Here is a 15782-nt window from a genome sequence, read left to right as displayed (position 1 = left end):
CCTGGAAGGCTTCAGGGCCTGGATGTAATTAAAGGATGAGGAATACCAAGAGTAGAGAATGGCAAGAAGGTAACATAAAAAGTACTGAGCATACCAGTAGAAAAGAATAAACACAACAATGTGTCAGAATGTATTAGAATACAGACTTCAAATATAGTTATAAAATTTAGAAAATGTACTGACAACCTCATTTGAAACAAAAATCAAAAGAAGGCTGTCGAATTTAATTTTCATCAGAACCTAAAACCATAACAATATTCAGTTAATGAAAAAGAATCTCAGGAATTTTTGAAATTGTGTGCTAGGGTATTTTAAGATCAGTTACCTATTACTACATGACTTTCTCTCTTAAAACAATTTAAATGAAACTCAAATGTTCATTAATTGATCTATCCTGATTTGTACATATTTTCTATATTATGTCCATTATGAGAGTAAAAAGATATAACATCACAATAATCAAGAAAAAAAAACAACATGAATTTTCTTACAAACTGATAATAAAAGTATTACAAGTTTCTCACCTAAGAATTTTTTTTCAAAAGCAGCACATTTTCAATGCCAGGAAACAGAATTCATGAAAACTAAATGGAAGGAAGGAAACATAACATACCCACTGGGAAATTTATTTTGGAGTTTATTAGTGTGAGGTAACTAGGTTCCAAATAGTCCTTCCTCCTTAAGGGAAAAAAAATGTTTTTTGACCCTTGTACAATGCCCTCTGTAACAGTTTGCTACACAAAGTTAATAGGATTGCAAGGGAAAATTTTATCTATTCAGACATACCACTTTATTTTTATGAGTCCAGGAGATGGTTGAGAAACAATATTTGGAAATGTCTGAGCAATTAATGTTGGGTATAAAAGCACTAAGAACCTTGGCCTTGGATCTAAATTAGAAGAGCATTCACACAGCGGGTCAGAGTGACAGGCTTTGGAGGTGACTGGCCTGTGTCTGAGTCACTGTCTGCTGCTTTCGAACCACATGCACCTGGACACGTTTCTCAGTTTCACCAGGCTCCGTTTCCTCATGTGTAAAATGAAGTTAATAATTTCTATCTTTCAGGGTTATGAGAGTTAAAAATGAAATGCTATAATGTATATGAAGCTCTTAGCACAAAACATGGCAGAGTGAAGACATTTGATAAGAAAACTATCTTAATATCAGTCACCATTTTTGCATAATAATCAACATTATACTGAGTGATCACCTTCAAAAATAGTGTCTCAATAACAACATGATTTTACAAATTAACTACTGGCTTGCAGTCGGTCAACCAGTATAGAGAATCATTCATACTAGAGAAAGCATGGACTTTGGAACCAGACGAACTTGACTTCGAAATTCAACTATTCCTACTACAAGCTAAGAAGTGTTAACAAAAATTGCTTAGCTTCACCTACTTTTCATTATTTCATCTGTAAAAGGAGAATCCTGTTACTTTTTTCCTTTTTTTTTTTTTTTTTTTTTTTTTTGAGACAGAGTCTCACTCTGTCACCCAGGCTGGAGTACTGTGGTGCAATCTCGGCTGATGGAAACCTCTGCCTCCTAAGTTTAAGCAATTCTCCTGCCTCAGCCTCTTGAATAACTGGGATTACAGACACCCGTCATCATACCTGGCAAATTTTTATAATTTTAGTAGAGCTGAGGTTTCACCACATTGGCCAGGCTGGTCTCGAATTCCTGACCTCAGGCCATCTGCCCTCTGGCTTCCTAAAGTGCTCTGTTACCCAGGCTGTAATGCAGTGCCACTATCTCAGCTCACTACAAACTCTGCCTCCTGGATTCAAGCAATTCTCCAGCCCCTGCCTCCCAAGTAGCTGGGATTACAGGCATGTGCCACCACATCTGGCTAATTTTTTTTTTTTTTTGTATTTTTAATAGAGATGGGATTTCTCCAGTGTTGGCCAGGCTGATCTGAAACTCATGACCTCAGGAGATCCACCGACCTCAGCCTCCCAAAGTGCTGGAATTACAGGTGTGAACCACTGCACTTGGCCCTTGTTACTTACTTCTAAGAATTAACGTAAGGCTATAGAAAGGTAGGTATATGTCTAGCCAAAATACTGGCACTCAGTACTTAGTAAGCACTAAATATATAACAGTTGAATTATCACTGTATGTACTTTATGTAATATGTACACATATTCCGTATTTATATATACACACATAATATGCATTTGGGCTGGAGTTACTGCATTTACCTTTCCCCTTTCAGTTTGGATAACCCAGAAGCAGTTAACATCATGAACATAACCAACATCCAGGCTCCTGTAGCTGAAGCTTCCATTGATTCCTGAGAGAGACTCTCCGCAAACTGCAAAGGAAAAGATGAACCGTGCTTTTCAGAGGTTCCTGAAAGGAAGAGCTTGGGCAACTGTAACTCTGCTGCCGAAATACTTAGAGAAAATTTGAATAACGAAGGTTGGAGACATAAAGCCCTGCCATTTCCTCTTCTCCGTCCCCTTTTTCTGTCAGTGTCCATGGAGATCCCACCTCTTGTTCAATGATGCCTCATCACCGGCTCCATTAACTGCCCCTGTCTTACGTTTTCACTGATTCCCATTCTCTATGTCCCTGTGACACTCGACTGCACCCCACACGACATAGCTCATATCTTTAATTCTTGAATCTGTCCTGCCATTTGGGATTGGCCTTGTCTCCTCAACTGGAAGGTGAGCAGATCATAAGCGCAGACAGTATTTTATGCCTCCATATTTCTCCATAGGGTCTACTATTGTCCTTAACATATAACAACCTCTGAATAAATGCATTGGTTCCACATCAGGAGTCTTAACTGAGGGGTAGAAGAGTCAAAAGTGACTTTATGGAGGAGGTTGAACAGGGAGTACCGAGGGACAGACACATCTGGATGGGAAACAAGGAAGATGTGAGGAGGTTGATGGAGAGAAATATCTCAAATAAATGAACATAGTGGGAAATACTCATGGTGGCACATGGAGTCCGGTGGTGAAAGAAAACTTGCTTGATAAAGGCATTTCTAGGGAATTAGTGAAAAATAAGGTTAGATGGATCAAGTGAGACTAAGTTATATAAGTTCATTGAAAAATAATCCCAGTCTCTATTTAACAGGCAACAGGAAGCCACTGTGTATCCTGGAATGAGAGAGCGACATGATTAAGTACAGTATTCTAGGGATATTAAGTAGCTGCTCCTCAGAAAACTTCCCCTTAGAAAATCATGAAAGGCAGGCTGGGCACGGTGGCTCACCCCTGTAATCCCAGCACTTTGGGAGGCCGAGGCAGGTGGATAACCTGAGGTCAAGAGTTCAAGACCACCTGACCAACATGGAGAAACCCCATCTCTACTAAAAATACAAAATTAGCTAGGCATGGTGGTGCATGCCTGTAATCCCAGGTACTTGGGAGGCTGTGGCAGAAAAATCACTTGAACCCAGGAGGCCGAGGTTGCGGTGAACTGAGATCACGCCATTGCACTCCAGCCTGGACAACAAGAGCAAAAAAGAAAGAAAAGGAAGGAAGGAAGGGAGGGAGGGAGGAAGGGAGGGAACGAACAAACCATAGAAAGAAAAAGAAAAAAAAAGAAACAAAGAAAAAGAAAGAGAGAGAGAAAGAAAGAAGGAAAGAAAAAAGAAAGAGAAAGAAGGCAATACTTTAGCATGCTTTATATTCAAAACGGACATAGTGAAAATGGCAAATACTAATTGAATTATTCTTTGGAAGAAAAGTTCTTGGCTTACAGTGAGACTGATAAATATTTCCCTTGCGAATTTTACACCATTTCTGCAAGGAAAGACTTAGTTCCCAGCATCTGAGCAACTGGACAAGAAAGCAGATTCGGCAGAGGAATCTGCTGAGGGACTCATTAGAGGATGCTGCTGCTACACTGTGAGCATCTGTGGCATAAGAAATGCTGACTGTACCTTGCTGGGGAATCTGACAGAGGGGTCCGGTCCAGAGACGTGTGCATTCACAACTGAAAGAATTGATGCCATCAACACAAGTTCCTCCATTCAAACAGGGGTTGCTCAAACACTCATTGATGTTTTCTGTACAGTTGACACCTGTCCAACCTGAGTCACACTTACAAAAATAACCAGAGACTGTGTCCTAAGGGGAAAAAAAAAAAACACATAATACCATTAAAAAAGGGATAGACATAAACTTGAATCAATCCAAATAAGAGGAATGAGTTGCTATTGGTATATTTAGCAGGTGCCATAAACACACATGTATTTATGCATATTTTCTAGTAGTCTAACTTGTTATTAATAAGTTTAAATGGTAATTGTTAAGTATAAGTCAGAGTTATTTAGATCAAACTGCAGGCTTGCTTTAGTACTTTATAAAATCACTGACACAAAAAATTAACTCATTATTTTTTCCTGAGAACTAAAATCATTATCTACCTTTTATCTGAGAGTTTTAGACAGTTCCTTATCTGAAACTTGACTCATTATCTTAACATTCCTGAATCCCATAAAGATACATTTTATAGGCATGAAACTAAAATTATTTTTAGGTACTCTCTGTCCGTAGGAAGAACAAAGGACTCACGAGGCACTGTCCATTTAGACAGGGGTGACTTTGGCAAACAGTACTGAGCTGCACACATCCATTTGGCCCATAACCATTTCCAGTATAACCCGAGAGACAGGTGCAGACAGGCAAGGAACCTGTTCAGAAATAGAAACAAATGTGTAAGTACAGGTCTCTTCCTCTGTCCAGATGCGATATCTAAACTCAGAATCTGCTGTCTAGACAAGGATCCACCAACATCCAGTCTGTGTATTTTGACAGGCAGACAAAACAAGGTAAGAGGAGAAAACATCAGAATCTTTATTTTTGTATTTCTTATCTTAAAATAAGAAAACCATTAAATGCCTTTAATGTGTTATTGAAGTATTGTGTTGACATGGGTGCTGTCAGCCCATATGTCAAATGGTCCTGAGTTGTGCACAAAGGTGAGGTGCACCTGGGCAAGACAGACATTCCTCATCACAGAAGAGTTAACAGCAGAAAAGGGGATTCTTAGGATGAAAATATCGGTTGCAAGCATGGACTTACACTGATTGATTTAATCCTCTCAAGACCCCAATAGAGGGCTGTGTGCGGTGGCTCACGCCTGTAATCCCAGCACTTTGGGAGGCTTAGGTGGGCAGATCACTTGGGTTCAAGAGTTTGAGACCATCCTGGCCTATGTGGAGAAACCCTGTCTCTACTAAAAATGCAAAAATTAGCTGGGCATGGTGGTGCACGCTTGTAATCCCAGCTACTCGGGAGGCTGAGGCAGGAGAACTGCTTGAACCCAGGAGGTAGAGGCTGCAGTGAGCCAGGATTGCACCACTGCAATCCAACCTGGAGACAGAGTGAGACTCCATTTCAAAAAAAAATTTAAAAAAAAAAAAAAGAGCCGTATGGATTCTGTAATTCCAGTACTTTGGGAGGCCGAGGCAGGCAGATCACCTGCGGTCAGGATTTTGAGACCAGCCTGGACAACATGGTGAAACCTCGTCTCGTCTAAAAATACAAAAAAATTATCAGGGCACAGTGGTATGCCTGTAGTCCAGGCTAATCAGAAGGCTGAGGCAGGAGAATCACATCCAGGAGGCGGAGATTACAGTGAGCCAAGATCCTGCCACTGCACTCTAACCTGGGCGACAGAGCAAAACTCCATCTCAAGGAAAAAAAAGGCCTATAGATAGGTATAGATAGGTACTCTTTTATAATCCCCATTTTACAGATGAAGCTAGAGCCCAGACAGACAGTTCTGGCCAAGGACACACAGCTAGAATGAGGAGGAGCCCAACGAGCACGCAGCCCCTTCGTGTGCAGCGTGCCTACAGCACATCCTCACGAGAGTGTAGTTTCACGGGCAGGTCACATGTCCCCAGTTATGTGGATGTGCAGATTGCATGCTGCCAGTTTCAAACAGGCTAGCCATCACAGAATGAACTCAAACGCCTAAAACATTTTTGCAAAAAAACACAGATTGAAGATAACACAGTAACATAAATATGTGGGTATATCAACAAAATACCAGCACCAAAACCTCTCACACTTTTTTTTTTTTTTTTTTTTTTTGAGACAGAGTCTTGTTCTGTCACCAGGAGCCAGGCTGAAGTGCAATGGCACAATCTCAGCTCACTGCAATCTCCGCCTCCTGGGTTCAAGCAATTCTCCTGCATCAGCCTCCCAAGTAGATGGGACTACAGGTGCGTGCCACCACGTCCAGCTAATTTTTGCATTTTTTAGTACAGAAGGGGTTTCACCATGTTGGCCAGGTTGGTCTCTATTCTCTCACACTTCTGATGAGCTCCTCATCACCATGGTGCAAGGTTAAAACAATGGCAATCAAATTGAGTTGGGAAGAAACTTGGTCAAAAGGAATTTGAAATGGCTGAGTCTATGTAAAACATGAATTAACATCCACAATTAATTATGATGTAAATGAGGTGATAGCCAACAATGGTATTAGAGCATCCAACATCTTGACAGTCTCCTTCAGCAATGTTAAGTAAGAAGTACTCATCATAGACTTTACACAATTTTACTAAATTTAATGTCCAGAGACTTTTCCAGATTTCTCACTTAACAGCAAAAAGCCACATCTCATTGCAGAAATATATGCTCTTTCTCCTACTCTACAATGGTTGAAATCATACAAGGAAACCAATGTGGCAATTAACTACATTCTTCCATCAGCAAGAACTGTTTAAGATGGATAGAAAAACCCTGCTGAATAACTTTAAAAATAGAACAAATTATCCAGTGTGACAGATTTACAGTAGAATTGAATGACAATATACATGTTTTTTATATTCTCAGCTTATATTACTTGCAAGATGCCATTTCAATACTAAAAAACACAAATCTTTTTAAAATAAATAATTGCCTAGAAATGTATTTTTATAGTTAATTACTTCTTTTACAAATATTTACAGGGAAAAATGGAGTAGGTAAGCTCTAAGACTGTCGCAGCGCTGCCTAGAAGTGTTTTCAAGTTCCCAGGTTAAGCTTACAGGATGCAGTAAAGAAGGGCGGCCAAAAGCGTTATTAATACTCCACGTCATCAACATTATGACTGTCTTCCATACTTAAAAAGAGTGATTTTTGTAATAATATCCGTTACAAGCACTTTACTTATAAGGACTCATTTAATCATCTCAAGAACCCTGAGTTAGGTGCTATTATTCTCCTCATTTTACAGATGAAGAACTAAAGCATAGAAATTAAGTGTCTTGACTGAGGACAGGCAGCTAAAATAGGGTAGCACCCAGGAAAAATGCAAGCAGTCTTTTTCTTTTCTTTTTTTCTTTTTTTTTTTTTTGAGATGGAATCTCACTCTGCTGCCATGCTGGAGTGCAGTGGCACAATCTCAGCTCACTGCAACTTCCACCTCCCAGGTTCAAGCAATCTCCTGCCTCAGCCTCCTGAGTAGCAGAGATTGCAGGAGCCCACCACCATACCACCAGCTAATTTTTTGTATATTTAGTAGAGAGGGGTTTTCACCATGTTGGCAAAGCTGGTCTCAAACTTCTGACGTCAGGTGGTCTGCCCACCTCGGCCTCCCAAAGTGCTGGGATTACAGGCATGAGCCACCGCACCCAACCACAAGCAGTCTTTTTCTAGAAATCGTGCTCCTAACCACTTTGGTACATTGATAATCATTTAATAAGTATTTAGTCACGTGTGTGTGTGTGTTTACATATACATACATATTCCTTTCTATATATGAAAATATATGACAAATTAATAAAGAATAAAGGTGGTATCTTGAAATAGCAAGAGACATGATTATCTCAAGAAATGGACTTGGATCCACTCATTTGAGCAAAAATACCAAGCCAGATCTCTATTTGATATAAATATAAAATATCTTACCATAAAAAAAAACAAAAGAAACCATAAAAGTATAAAAGAACATATGCTTGACAATTTTTAAACAGTTAAGAAGGCCTTCCTAAACATGACTGTGAAGGGAGAAATAATAAGAGAAAAGATTTATCTCTTTGACTACATAACAATTCTAAACTTCTGAATAGAAAATGCCATCATAAGATTAAAAGAAAAACAACACTCCAGGAAAAATACTTACAAAACATAAGCCAGATAATGAGATTATGTCCTTAGTACATAAAGATATTTTACAAATCAATAAGAAAGAAAGTGAGCAAAGGATATGAACAAGTAAAAAAAATGGCCAATGAAAATCTGGAAAGTATTAGTTATTAGTAATCAAAAAGCACAAATGAAAATAATGGAAAACTCATTTTGCTTATAAAATTGACCAAGATGAAAAATAGCAATAATATCTATAACTGTCAAAGATAGAGTAACTGTGTATTTTCATACACTGTCAATAATACATACACTGATACAACCTTTCTTGGAGAAAGTTTAGCAGTATATATTTTGTTAAATTACAGGGTTAAACCCTTTTATGCAGCATTGCAAACATTGTTGGTTGTCACCCTAGATACATTTTCTGCTTCCTTCATTCTGAACTCCTTATTACAGCTGAAATACAGACTGTACTTCTCAACCTCCCTTTGCAGCCAGGTTTAGCCAGGAGGCTCAGTTCTAATCAATGGCATAGAAATGGAAGAGTTCTTTAAAAGAACGTGGCATTACCTTCTTCCTCCTTTTCTCCTGCTAGCTTGTTGGAATAATCACTAATTAATTAGCTGGTTTAATTACCTTATTTCCTAAATTAGAGCAGACCATTAAAGAGCATAGTTTATTGCATTTTTAAGAAATCCAAATCGTAGTTTTATGACATGGATTAATTTTAGGTTTGAAGGTCAAAATAATAATTTTGAGAACAGCAGATTTTGTTTTTAAAATGTTGAATTGGTTTAGAGAGTCATATTACAATACCCAAAGCCGAAGAGAGAGATGAGTCATTACCTAGAGTTGAGGAGCATGATGCATCTGGGTGGCAGCCTCCATTATTGACTGAGCAGATGTCTATAAATGTGCACACTCGTCCATCACCCTGGTACCCTGATGAGAGCAAGAGCCATAAGGAACAATGTCAAGCAGATCAGAGAAGAATGCCTATCTAGGATTCAAATATCATGAAACAGACCAATCAGGGATCCTCCATCATCAAAACAAAAAATGTTACTATAAAATGTCATCAACGAATGAAATTTCACAGATAAGAAAGATAACAAGAATTAGTGACCTGATTTCACAAACAATGTTCTGGGTTGTTTCTAATGAAAGAAATCTGTATAAAACTACTGGTAGACATAGAAAGTACTAACACTAAGAAAGTTAATATTTTTACATTACAGTGATTCTGATGTTCTCAGAGGTCAATTATTAGAGAAGTCCAAAGTACTGTAGTTCCATGTTATTAAAACATACAAGGTTTCAGTTATATCCCTTAGAACTCCCTGACCTTCTTGAATAGTATTTCGATTTAGATTATGGAATAACAGAAATGACTTCTTTCTGGAAAAGGAGAAAAACCAACAATTACTATATATGCCTACTGTGATGCCTATGGTTTAGTAAACTTGATATGCAAAACATCTCAGGAGTGCACGATATTAATAAATTATTTGTGAGGGCAACAGAGCCGTAAGTCTGTGATCCACTCAGAAAACTTTTCAAATTCTGCATTATCTCAGTGGCTATTTCACAGTTTGTAAAGCTTGTTTTCCATTGATATTCAAAATGTTTTTCTTTCTCATCATAGAGTTGTACTAATGTGTCCTGAATTCATAAGATAAGCAAAACTTTCTGCACTATTTTCTCTCCTCAGACAGAAATCATATTTTATCATTCTTATTACGATGGAGTCTCACTCTGTTGCCCAGGCTAGAGTGCAGTGGTGCAATCTCAGCTCACTGCAACCTCCGCCTCCTGGGTTCAAGCGATTCTCATGCCTCAGCCTCCCAAATAACTGGGATGACAAGCATGCACCACCACACCCGGCTTATTTTTGTATTTTTAGTAGATATGGGATTTCACCATGTTGGCCAGTCTGGTCTGGAACTCCTGACCTCATGTGATCCGCCCATCTCAACCTCCCAAAATGCTGGAATTACAGCGTGAGTGACCGCACCCAGCCAGAAATCATATTTTAAATGGAGCACAAGATCCCCTATTCCTATGTCGGTGTTTCCTGCACTGGGGTCAGGAAGCTGGCACTGAACTGAGGCAGCACCTGGTGGACAGGACTGACAGTGGTAAGACCCAGGTGTATTCACACACTCAACAGGTGGAGCCACAGAACAGCCGCCGTTATTTATCTCACATTCATTGATATCTTCGCAAACATATCCATTGCCTTGCCAGCCTAGAAAAACAAGAAGATTGAAAAGTTTAGCTCTATAGACAAGTCAACAAAGAAGAAATACAAGAGTCAAAACACATAAAAATCTTCTCCACCTAAGGAACTATAAAATAAAAATGAGATATGCTTATCAGATTAACACAAGTTGTTCTGAATTCTTAAAATCAAATTCTGGCAACAAGGTGGGCAAATGGGCTCCTCTTGTATGCTGATAGTTAGACATTAAATTAATGCAGCCTATTTGGAAAGAGCTCTGGCAGTATTTATTAAAAATTTTTTAAATACATACCACTTTGACTATCAATTGAACTTATTAAAACTTACCTACTGTGATAAAACTACTAGTACATTACAATGTAGGTAGGAGGATGTCTATTGCAGCATTGTTTCATAGGGAAAAACTCCTTAATCATCAACACAAGCATAGCTGAACATCTTATGACTCATCTTTGTGACTGAATACTAAAAACACTTTTTAATATTATGTACACACCTGTATACCTACGTGCACGCACACACACACACACACACGCGCACACACACACAAATTGAAGTAATTTTTACATATAGATTAATTAAAATACTAAATATTGCTGGGCATGGTGCCTCACACCTGTAATGCCAGCACTTTGGGAGGCTGACGTGGGTGGATTACCTGAGACCAGGAGTTCGAGACAAGCCTGGCCAATAAGGTGGAACCCCTTCTCTACTCATAATACAAAAATTAGCTGAACATGGTGGCACACGCTTACTCAGGAGGCTGAGGCAGGAGAATCGCTCAAACCCGGGAGGTGGAGGTTGCAGTGAGCCACAATTGCACCACTGCACTAGAGCCTGGGCAACAAAGCAAGACTCTCGTTTCACAAAAAAAAAAAAAAAAAAAAATTGGGGGGGGGGCTAATTGTTAAAATAATATGGAGGATTGGGCTCATGCTCTTAATTTTGGGAAAGAATTTTTTTAAATCATGCATGTGTTTGTACATATGAAAACTAGTGTAGAAGAGGAAGGAAAATAAATGACTAATGATGTCATTAGGAGGATGACATTTAATAATTTTACTTTAGTCATTCCCATGTTATTCAATTGCTGTCTGTATTACTTTTATAATTCAGATTATTAAAATTATACGAGTCCTTTAAAACCTTTAAAGACTTAAAATATTTATATTCTTTAAGTAGAATCCTATTCTAAGACTCCACCTCAGAAAATTATCATATTTATTCATGACAAAATGAGTACATTAAAAAAAGTTGGAAGAAAAAAATGCCCAAATGTTCATCATGGTCCTCTGTGTGATAAGATCAAAGGGTTTTTTTCTATTTTTTTCTGTATTTTTGTAGTGATATTTTATAAGCAGCATATATTGCTTTGCTGCTTATAAAATATAACTACTATATATTTCAGGAAAAATCGGGTGATAAACAAGAAAACAAAAAAATTGTTTCTCTTTCTCCTCTGTAACAGTAAAGAGAATGTAAAAACACATTGCCAATCCTCTAATTTAAATAATTTATTTTCTGATTTATAGTTTCTAAAGATTGTCCATGATAAATTACCTTCAAAATGTGACTGCTTGCAAATTGTGCTTGCCTCTGAGAACTAAGAAGGAAATAGTCTTTATAGGTTTTTTCCATTTCTTTCCAGTTTTACAAGATCTAAATATTTACATGCAGAAAACCACTAAACCAAAAATGACAACACGAAGCATTAGGTGTGTGGGGTTTCTTGGCGAGAAGAAACTTGGGTTTGAATCCTGGCTATCTGTAAAGCTATGTGATCTTGGGCATTATTCAACCTCTTTAAGCCTCAAGTTCACATCTTTTAAAATGTGAGTAATATTTATTCTTACCATGTCTTGGTTTTATTGTAGTTAAAAGAATTAAAAATTGCTTATACAATGCCTTAATAACACTTTATTAAAAAATAAAAATCAGGCTGGGCGTGGTAGCTCATACATTTGGAAGCCAAGGGGGGCAGATCACTTGAGGTCAGGAGTTTGAGACCAGCCTGGCCAACATGGCAAACCCTATCTCTACCAAAAATACAAAAATTAGCCAGGAGTGGTGGCCTGCCCTTGTAATCCCAGCTAAGGCAGGAGAATCACTTGAATCCAGGAGATGGAGGTTACAGTGAGCTGAGATTGCGCCATTGTACTCCAGCCTGGATGGCAGAGAGACACTGTCTCAAAACAACAACAACAACAGCAGCAGCAGCAAATGGCTACATCACATCATCTTTGTACTCCATTCTGAAGAGTGCAGATTAACCTTGTAAACTCCCTGAGGTCTAGCTAATCGCCTACTGGTGCACCCAGCACAGTGCTTTGTTCATAGTAGGCATCCTACAAAATAATACGTGTGGAATGAAAGACGATTATCTCATAGAGCAAGAGATGCCCTCTGATTCAAACCCAGGCAGTCTTTGACCACGGAGCCCATGTTTTCTGCGAGTCAACATGCGGCATCCCTGGAGATGCAGTCACTGTGGGGCTGTGATGGAGCTGGATATCTCAGCTTACATCAAGACCACAAGTTACTCTAATGACACACCTAGGCAAGAGCTACTGGACTGTGGTGGAGATGCAAAGAGGTCAAATAGTTTCCCCATGTGTACAAACATCTGGTTAGTATGAAAGGTGGGACTAGAGTATCTCTTTTGACCTCACATCTAGTCAGTTGATGGTCACTGCAGTGCAATGTCTAACTTATAAATTGTATGGCTAATGTTGCCACAAAGTCTGACTCTAGCACAGTTTGGGACAACAAGCCTCCCTTTTTGTAGTGGAATTGTGATAGCAGTGAGATAGTCTTGAGTAGAAGTTAGTGAACCGGGACATGAAAATGGATTTGAACACCTCCTAAGAATGGTCTTCCTACTCATCAGGATTGAAAGAAAATTGGGTCTGGCACCTCGTCACCCTGGCATGCAGAGCCCGGCACAAGGCCCTGAGAATGTACCTGTTGGACAGGCCCCACAATAAAAAGAGCCTAGAGTGTTGAAACACTGCACAAGCGCGGAGCAAGGCCCGGGCTGGAAGCTGCACTCGTCTCTGTCCAGCGTGCAGGCAGGGCTGTTCGGGGGAGACATCCACCCAGCATCACAGATGCAGCTGTACTTGGGCTGGCAGGATGACAACAGCATGAATAAAGACAATCGTGAAAATCATCAAGAAAAGCCTTTAAACATTTCATCAAGCCCCAAACTGTTTATCCTCTAACGTTCATTTCCATAAGGCCAATCCAGTGGCTTCTCTTTTCCTTCCCATGTGATTAAGCATTTAGACCAGACCATGCAAAAAGGGAAATGGCTTTATTTCAGAGTAAAAGCAACCTATAATTTCTCCCCAAGATGCCAGGGAAAGAGTAACAACAATCAAGAACTGTAAGTCAATATAATTAAAGTCAATCAACTCAGCCTGCTGTGTTTTTAGAGGGAAAAACGCTCATGTAGGCACAGACCTTGGAAAATCAATTCTGTTTTTGTTTGGAAAGTTCCTCCTCCTACCCACCTCCTCAACTCTACCATCCCCATCATTGGATGGGAACTATTTTCCATCACATGGGTAGAAAAAAATAGAACTAAAAATAAAGAATTGAAGCTCTCATGAAGAGCCAAGCCAGTGTGACTGGACGACCTTGAGGGTCAGGAGTCAAAGTCATCAGGACCCAGGGCAGGGAGGGGCATTCTGTCTGAGGAACAGGCTCTTAGAGTCAGCAGCAGTTCTAGAGACTCAGGACAGAAAAGTCAGACTCCTGGAAACCACATGTTGCCAACAAGACTGGTCCTTTTATATTCCTGTGTCTTGTCACTGATAAAAATAACACTTAAAAGGCCAAGAGACGGTGTTATCTCAGAGAGAGTCATGATGGGATAATAAAAATGGTCCTATTTCATCTGGGCATGGTGGCTCATGCCTGTAATCCCAGCACTTTGTGGGGCTGAGGTGGGTGGATCACTTGAGGCCAGGAGTTCAAGACCAGCCTGGCTAACATGGTGAAACCCCATCTGTACTAAGAATACAAAAATTTGCCAGCATGTTGGCATGCCCCTGTAGTCCCAGCTACTCAGAAGGCTGAGGCACAAGAATTCCCTGAACCCCAGAGGTGAAGGTGGCATTGAGCTGAGATCGTGTCACTGCACTCCAGGCTGGGTGACAGACCGAGCCTCCATCTCAAAAACAAAACAAAACAAAATAACAACAACAACAAAAAAAAAAAACGGGTCCTATTTTACATAATAACATCTTAATCCCTGGGTCCTTTTCCTGCGTATCTCATCTCCCCTCCTCACCTACGCCCCGCTTACAGGCAGGACGTGACTTCACCTCTGCAAGCTCCAGGCAGTGCTTGCACAGGAGGAGAAGCTACTAACCATCGCTCTCTGCAAGGAGGCAAATTTGAGGAAGGAACCCACCTCTTCAGCTCGCTCTCGGACTAAATCCTCACAGATGCCATGGACACAGCGTGCCACAGAGCCCCCTTCACAGTCATTGTATTTAGATGCACACTGGGGTCCATATGTCTCAGGTGAGCAGTGACAACTGTTGGTTAGACAAGAGCACAATGTCAGGGCTTGTGCTTTGGGGCCAGTTCCTGTCTCTTAATGAGAAAAACAATTCAAATTACAAATCAACCATGTTAACGTGCAATCGTAAGCCACCACTGCAAATGTACTGACTGGAGTCTTGGGAGAAAATCACTTTGCTCTGCTCCAAGTGATGAATTGAGTAAATACGGTATTAGAGAATCACAACTTATTATCTGGTAAGCCTCGCACTATAAATTCTTGTGTTACCAGGTCATCAAACAGCATTTTCAAAGGTCAGATGTGTATAAGCCAAAGGTAATAGAGTTAGTTCAGGAAGGTAAAGGGAGAGATCAGCAAATCCATTCATCATCTGTCCAATCGGATCTGCCAAGAAGCACAGGCAACATGGGCTACACTGATAACTCCCAGATGCTCTCTAGGATTATATAACCCCACATGCAATCCAGTATCCACACCTCACAGTCTATTATTGCTATTATTATATTACAAAGGGCAATATGTCTTCTAGCCATAAAAGGTATAGTTATATAATATAATATCATGACATTTCTTTCATAGGCACATTTGAATTTCCAACAAAATGTGGTAATTATTACATTATGCCTAAGCTAGCAGTGGGTGCTTTGTTACTAGAAGATTTTAGTCCAATAAGAATCAATATTGTTTTAAACCCATGTGATTGTTAAAGCTGCTTTAGCCTTATCTCTGCAGCTTAATGGGAATTTATCTGGTCTGAGACTGATAGTTGGGGGAGGAAGAAGGGTAGAGGAATCCTAGAAGGCTGAGCCTATCTCCACATGCCTGTGCACATCTGATGGGGAGGGAGAGCCAGGCCCAGAGGTTGCCGATTGCCAGACTTGAGCAGAATTGGCAAGAAAAGCTCTCATGGGGGAAATGACTGTAGGTGTTAGGGGTCAGAGACAAGGAACAGGGAGCGCCTGCG

The 15782-nt window shown here is 39.8% G+C and overlaps 1 protein-coding gene across 2 annotated transcripts in view; it reads right to left on the bottom strand.

Annotated features, from left to right (window-relative positions):
• Nucleotides 1–15782, bottom strand: part of CUBN (cubilin) — a 288396-nt gene that overhangs the window by 258222 nt on the left and 14392 nt on the right. For both annotated transcript variants that reach the window (XM_003930638.4, XM_074404979.1), the window contains exons 7-13: nucleotides 14705–14831; nucleotides 13249–13411; nucleotides 10162–10293; nucleotides 8892–8987; nucleotides 4539–4657; nucleotides 3905–4091; nucleotides 2205–2317 (exon numbers count right to left, since the gene is read on the bottom strand). In XM_003930638.4, coding sequence (XP_003930687.3) covers nucleotides 2205–2317; nucleotides 3905–4091; nucleotides 4539–4657; nucleotides 8892–8987; nucleotides 10162–10293; nucleotides 13249–13411; nucleotides 14705–14831 — 937 coding nt within the window. The remainder of the gene's footprint in view (nucleotides 1–2204; nucleotides 2318–3904; nucleotides 4092–4538; nucleotides 4658–8891; nucleotides 8988–10161; nucleotides 10294–13248; nucleotides 13412–14704; nucleotides 14832–15782) is intronic.

This window comes from Saimiri boliviensis, chromosome 8, assembly GCF_048565385.1.
Source record: "Saimiri boliviensis isolate mSaiBol1 chromosome 8, mSaiBol1.pri, whole genome shotgun sequence".
Classification (NCBI taxonomy): domain Eukaryota; kingdom Metazoa; phylum Chordata; class Mammalia; order Primates; family Cebidae; genus Saimiri; species Saimiri boliviensis.
The sequence above is the reverse complement of the archived record's forward strand: the minus strand, read 5'-3'. Positions and strand labels throughout refer to the sequence as shown.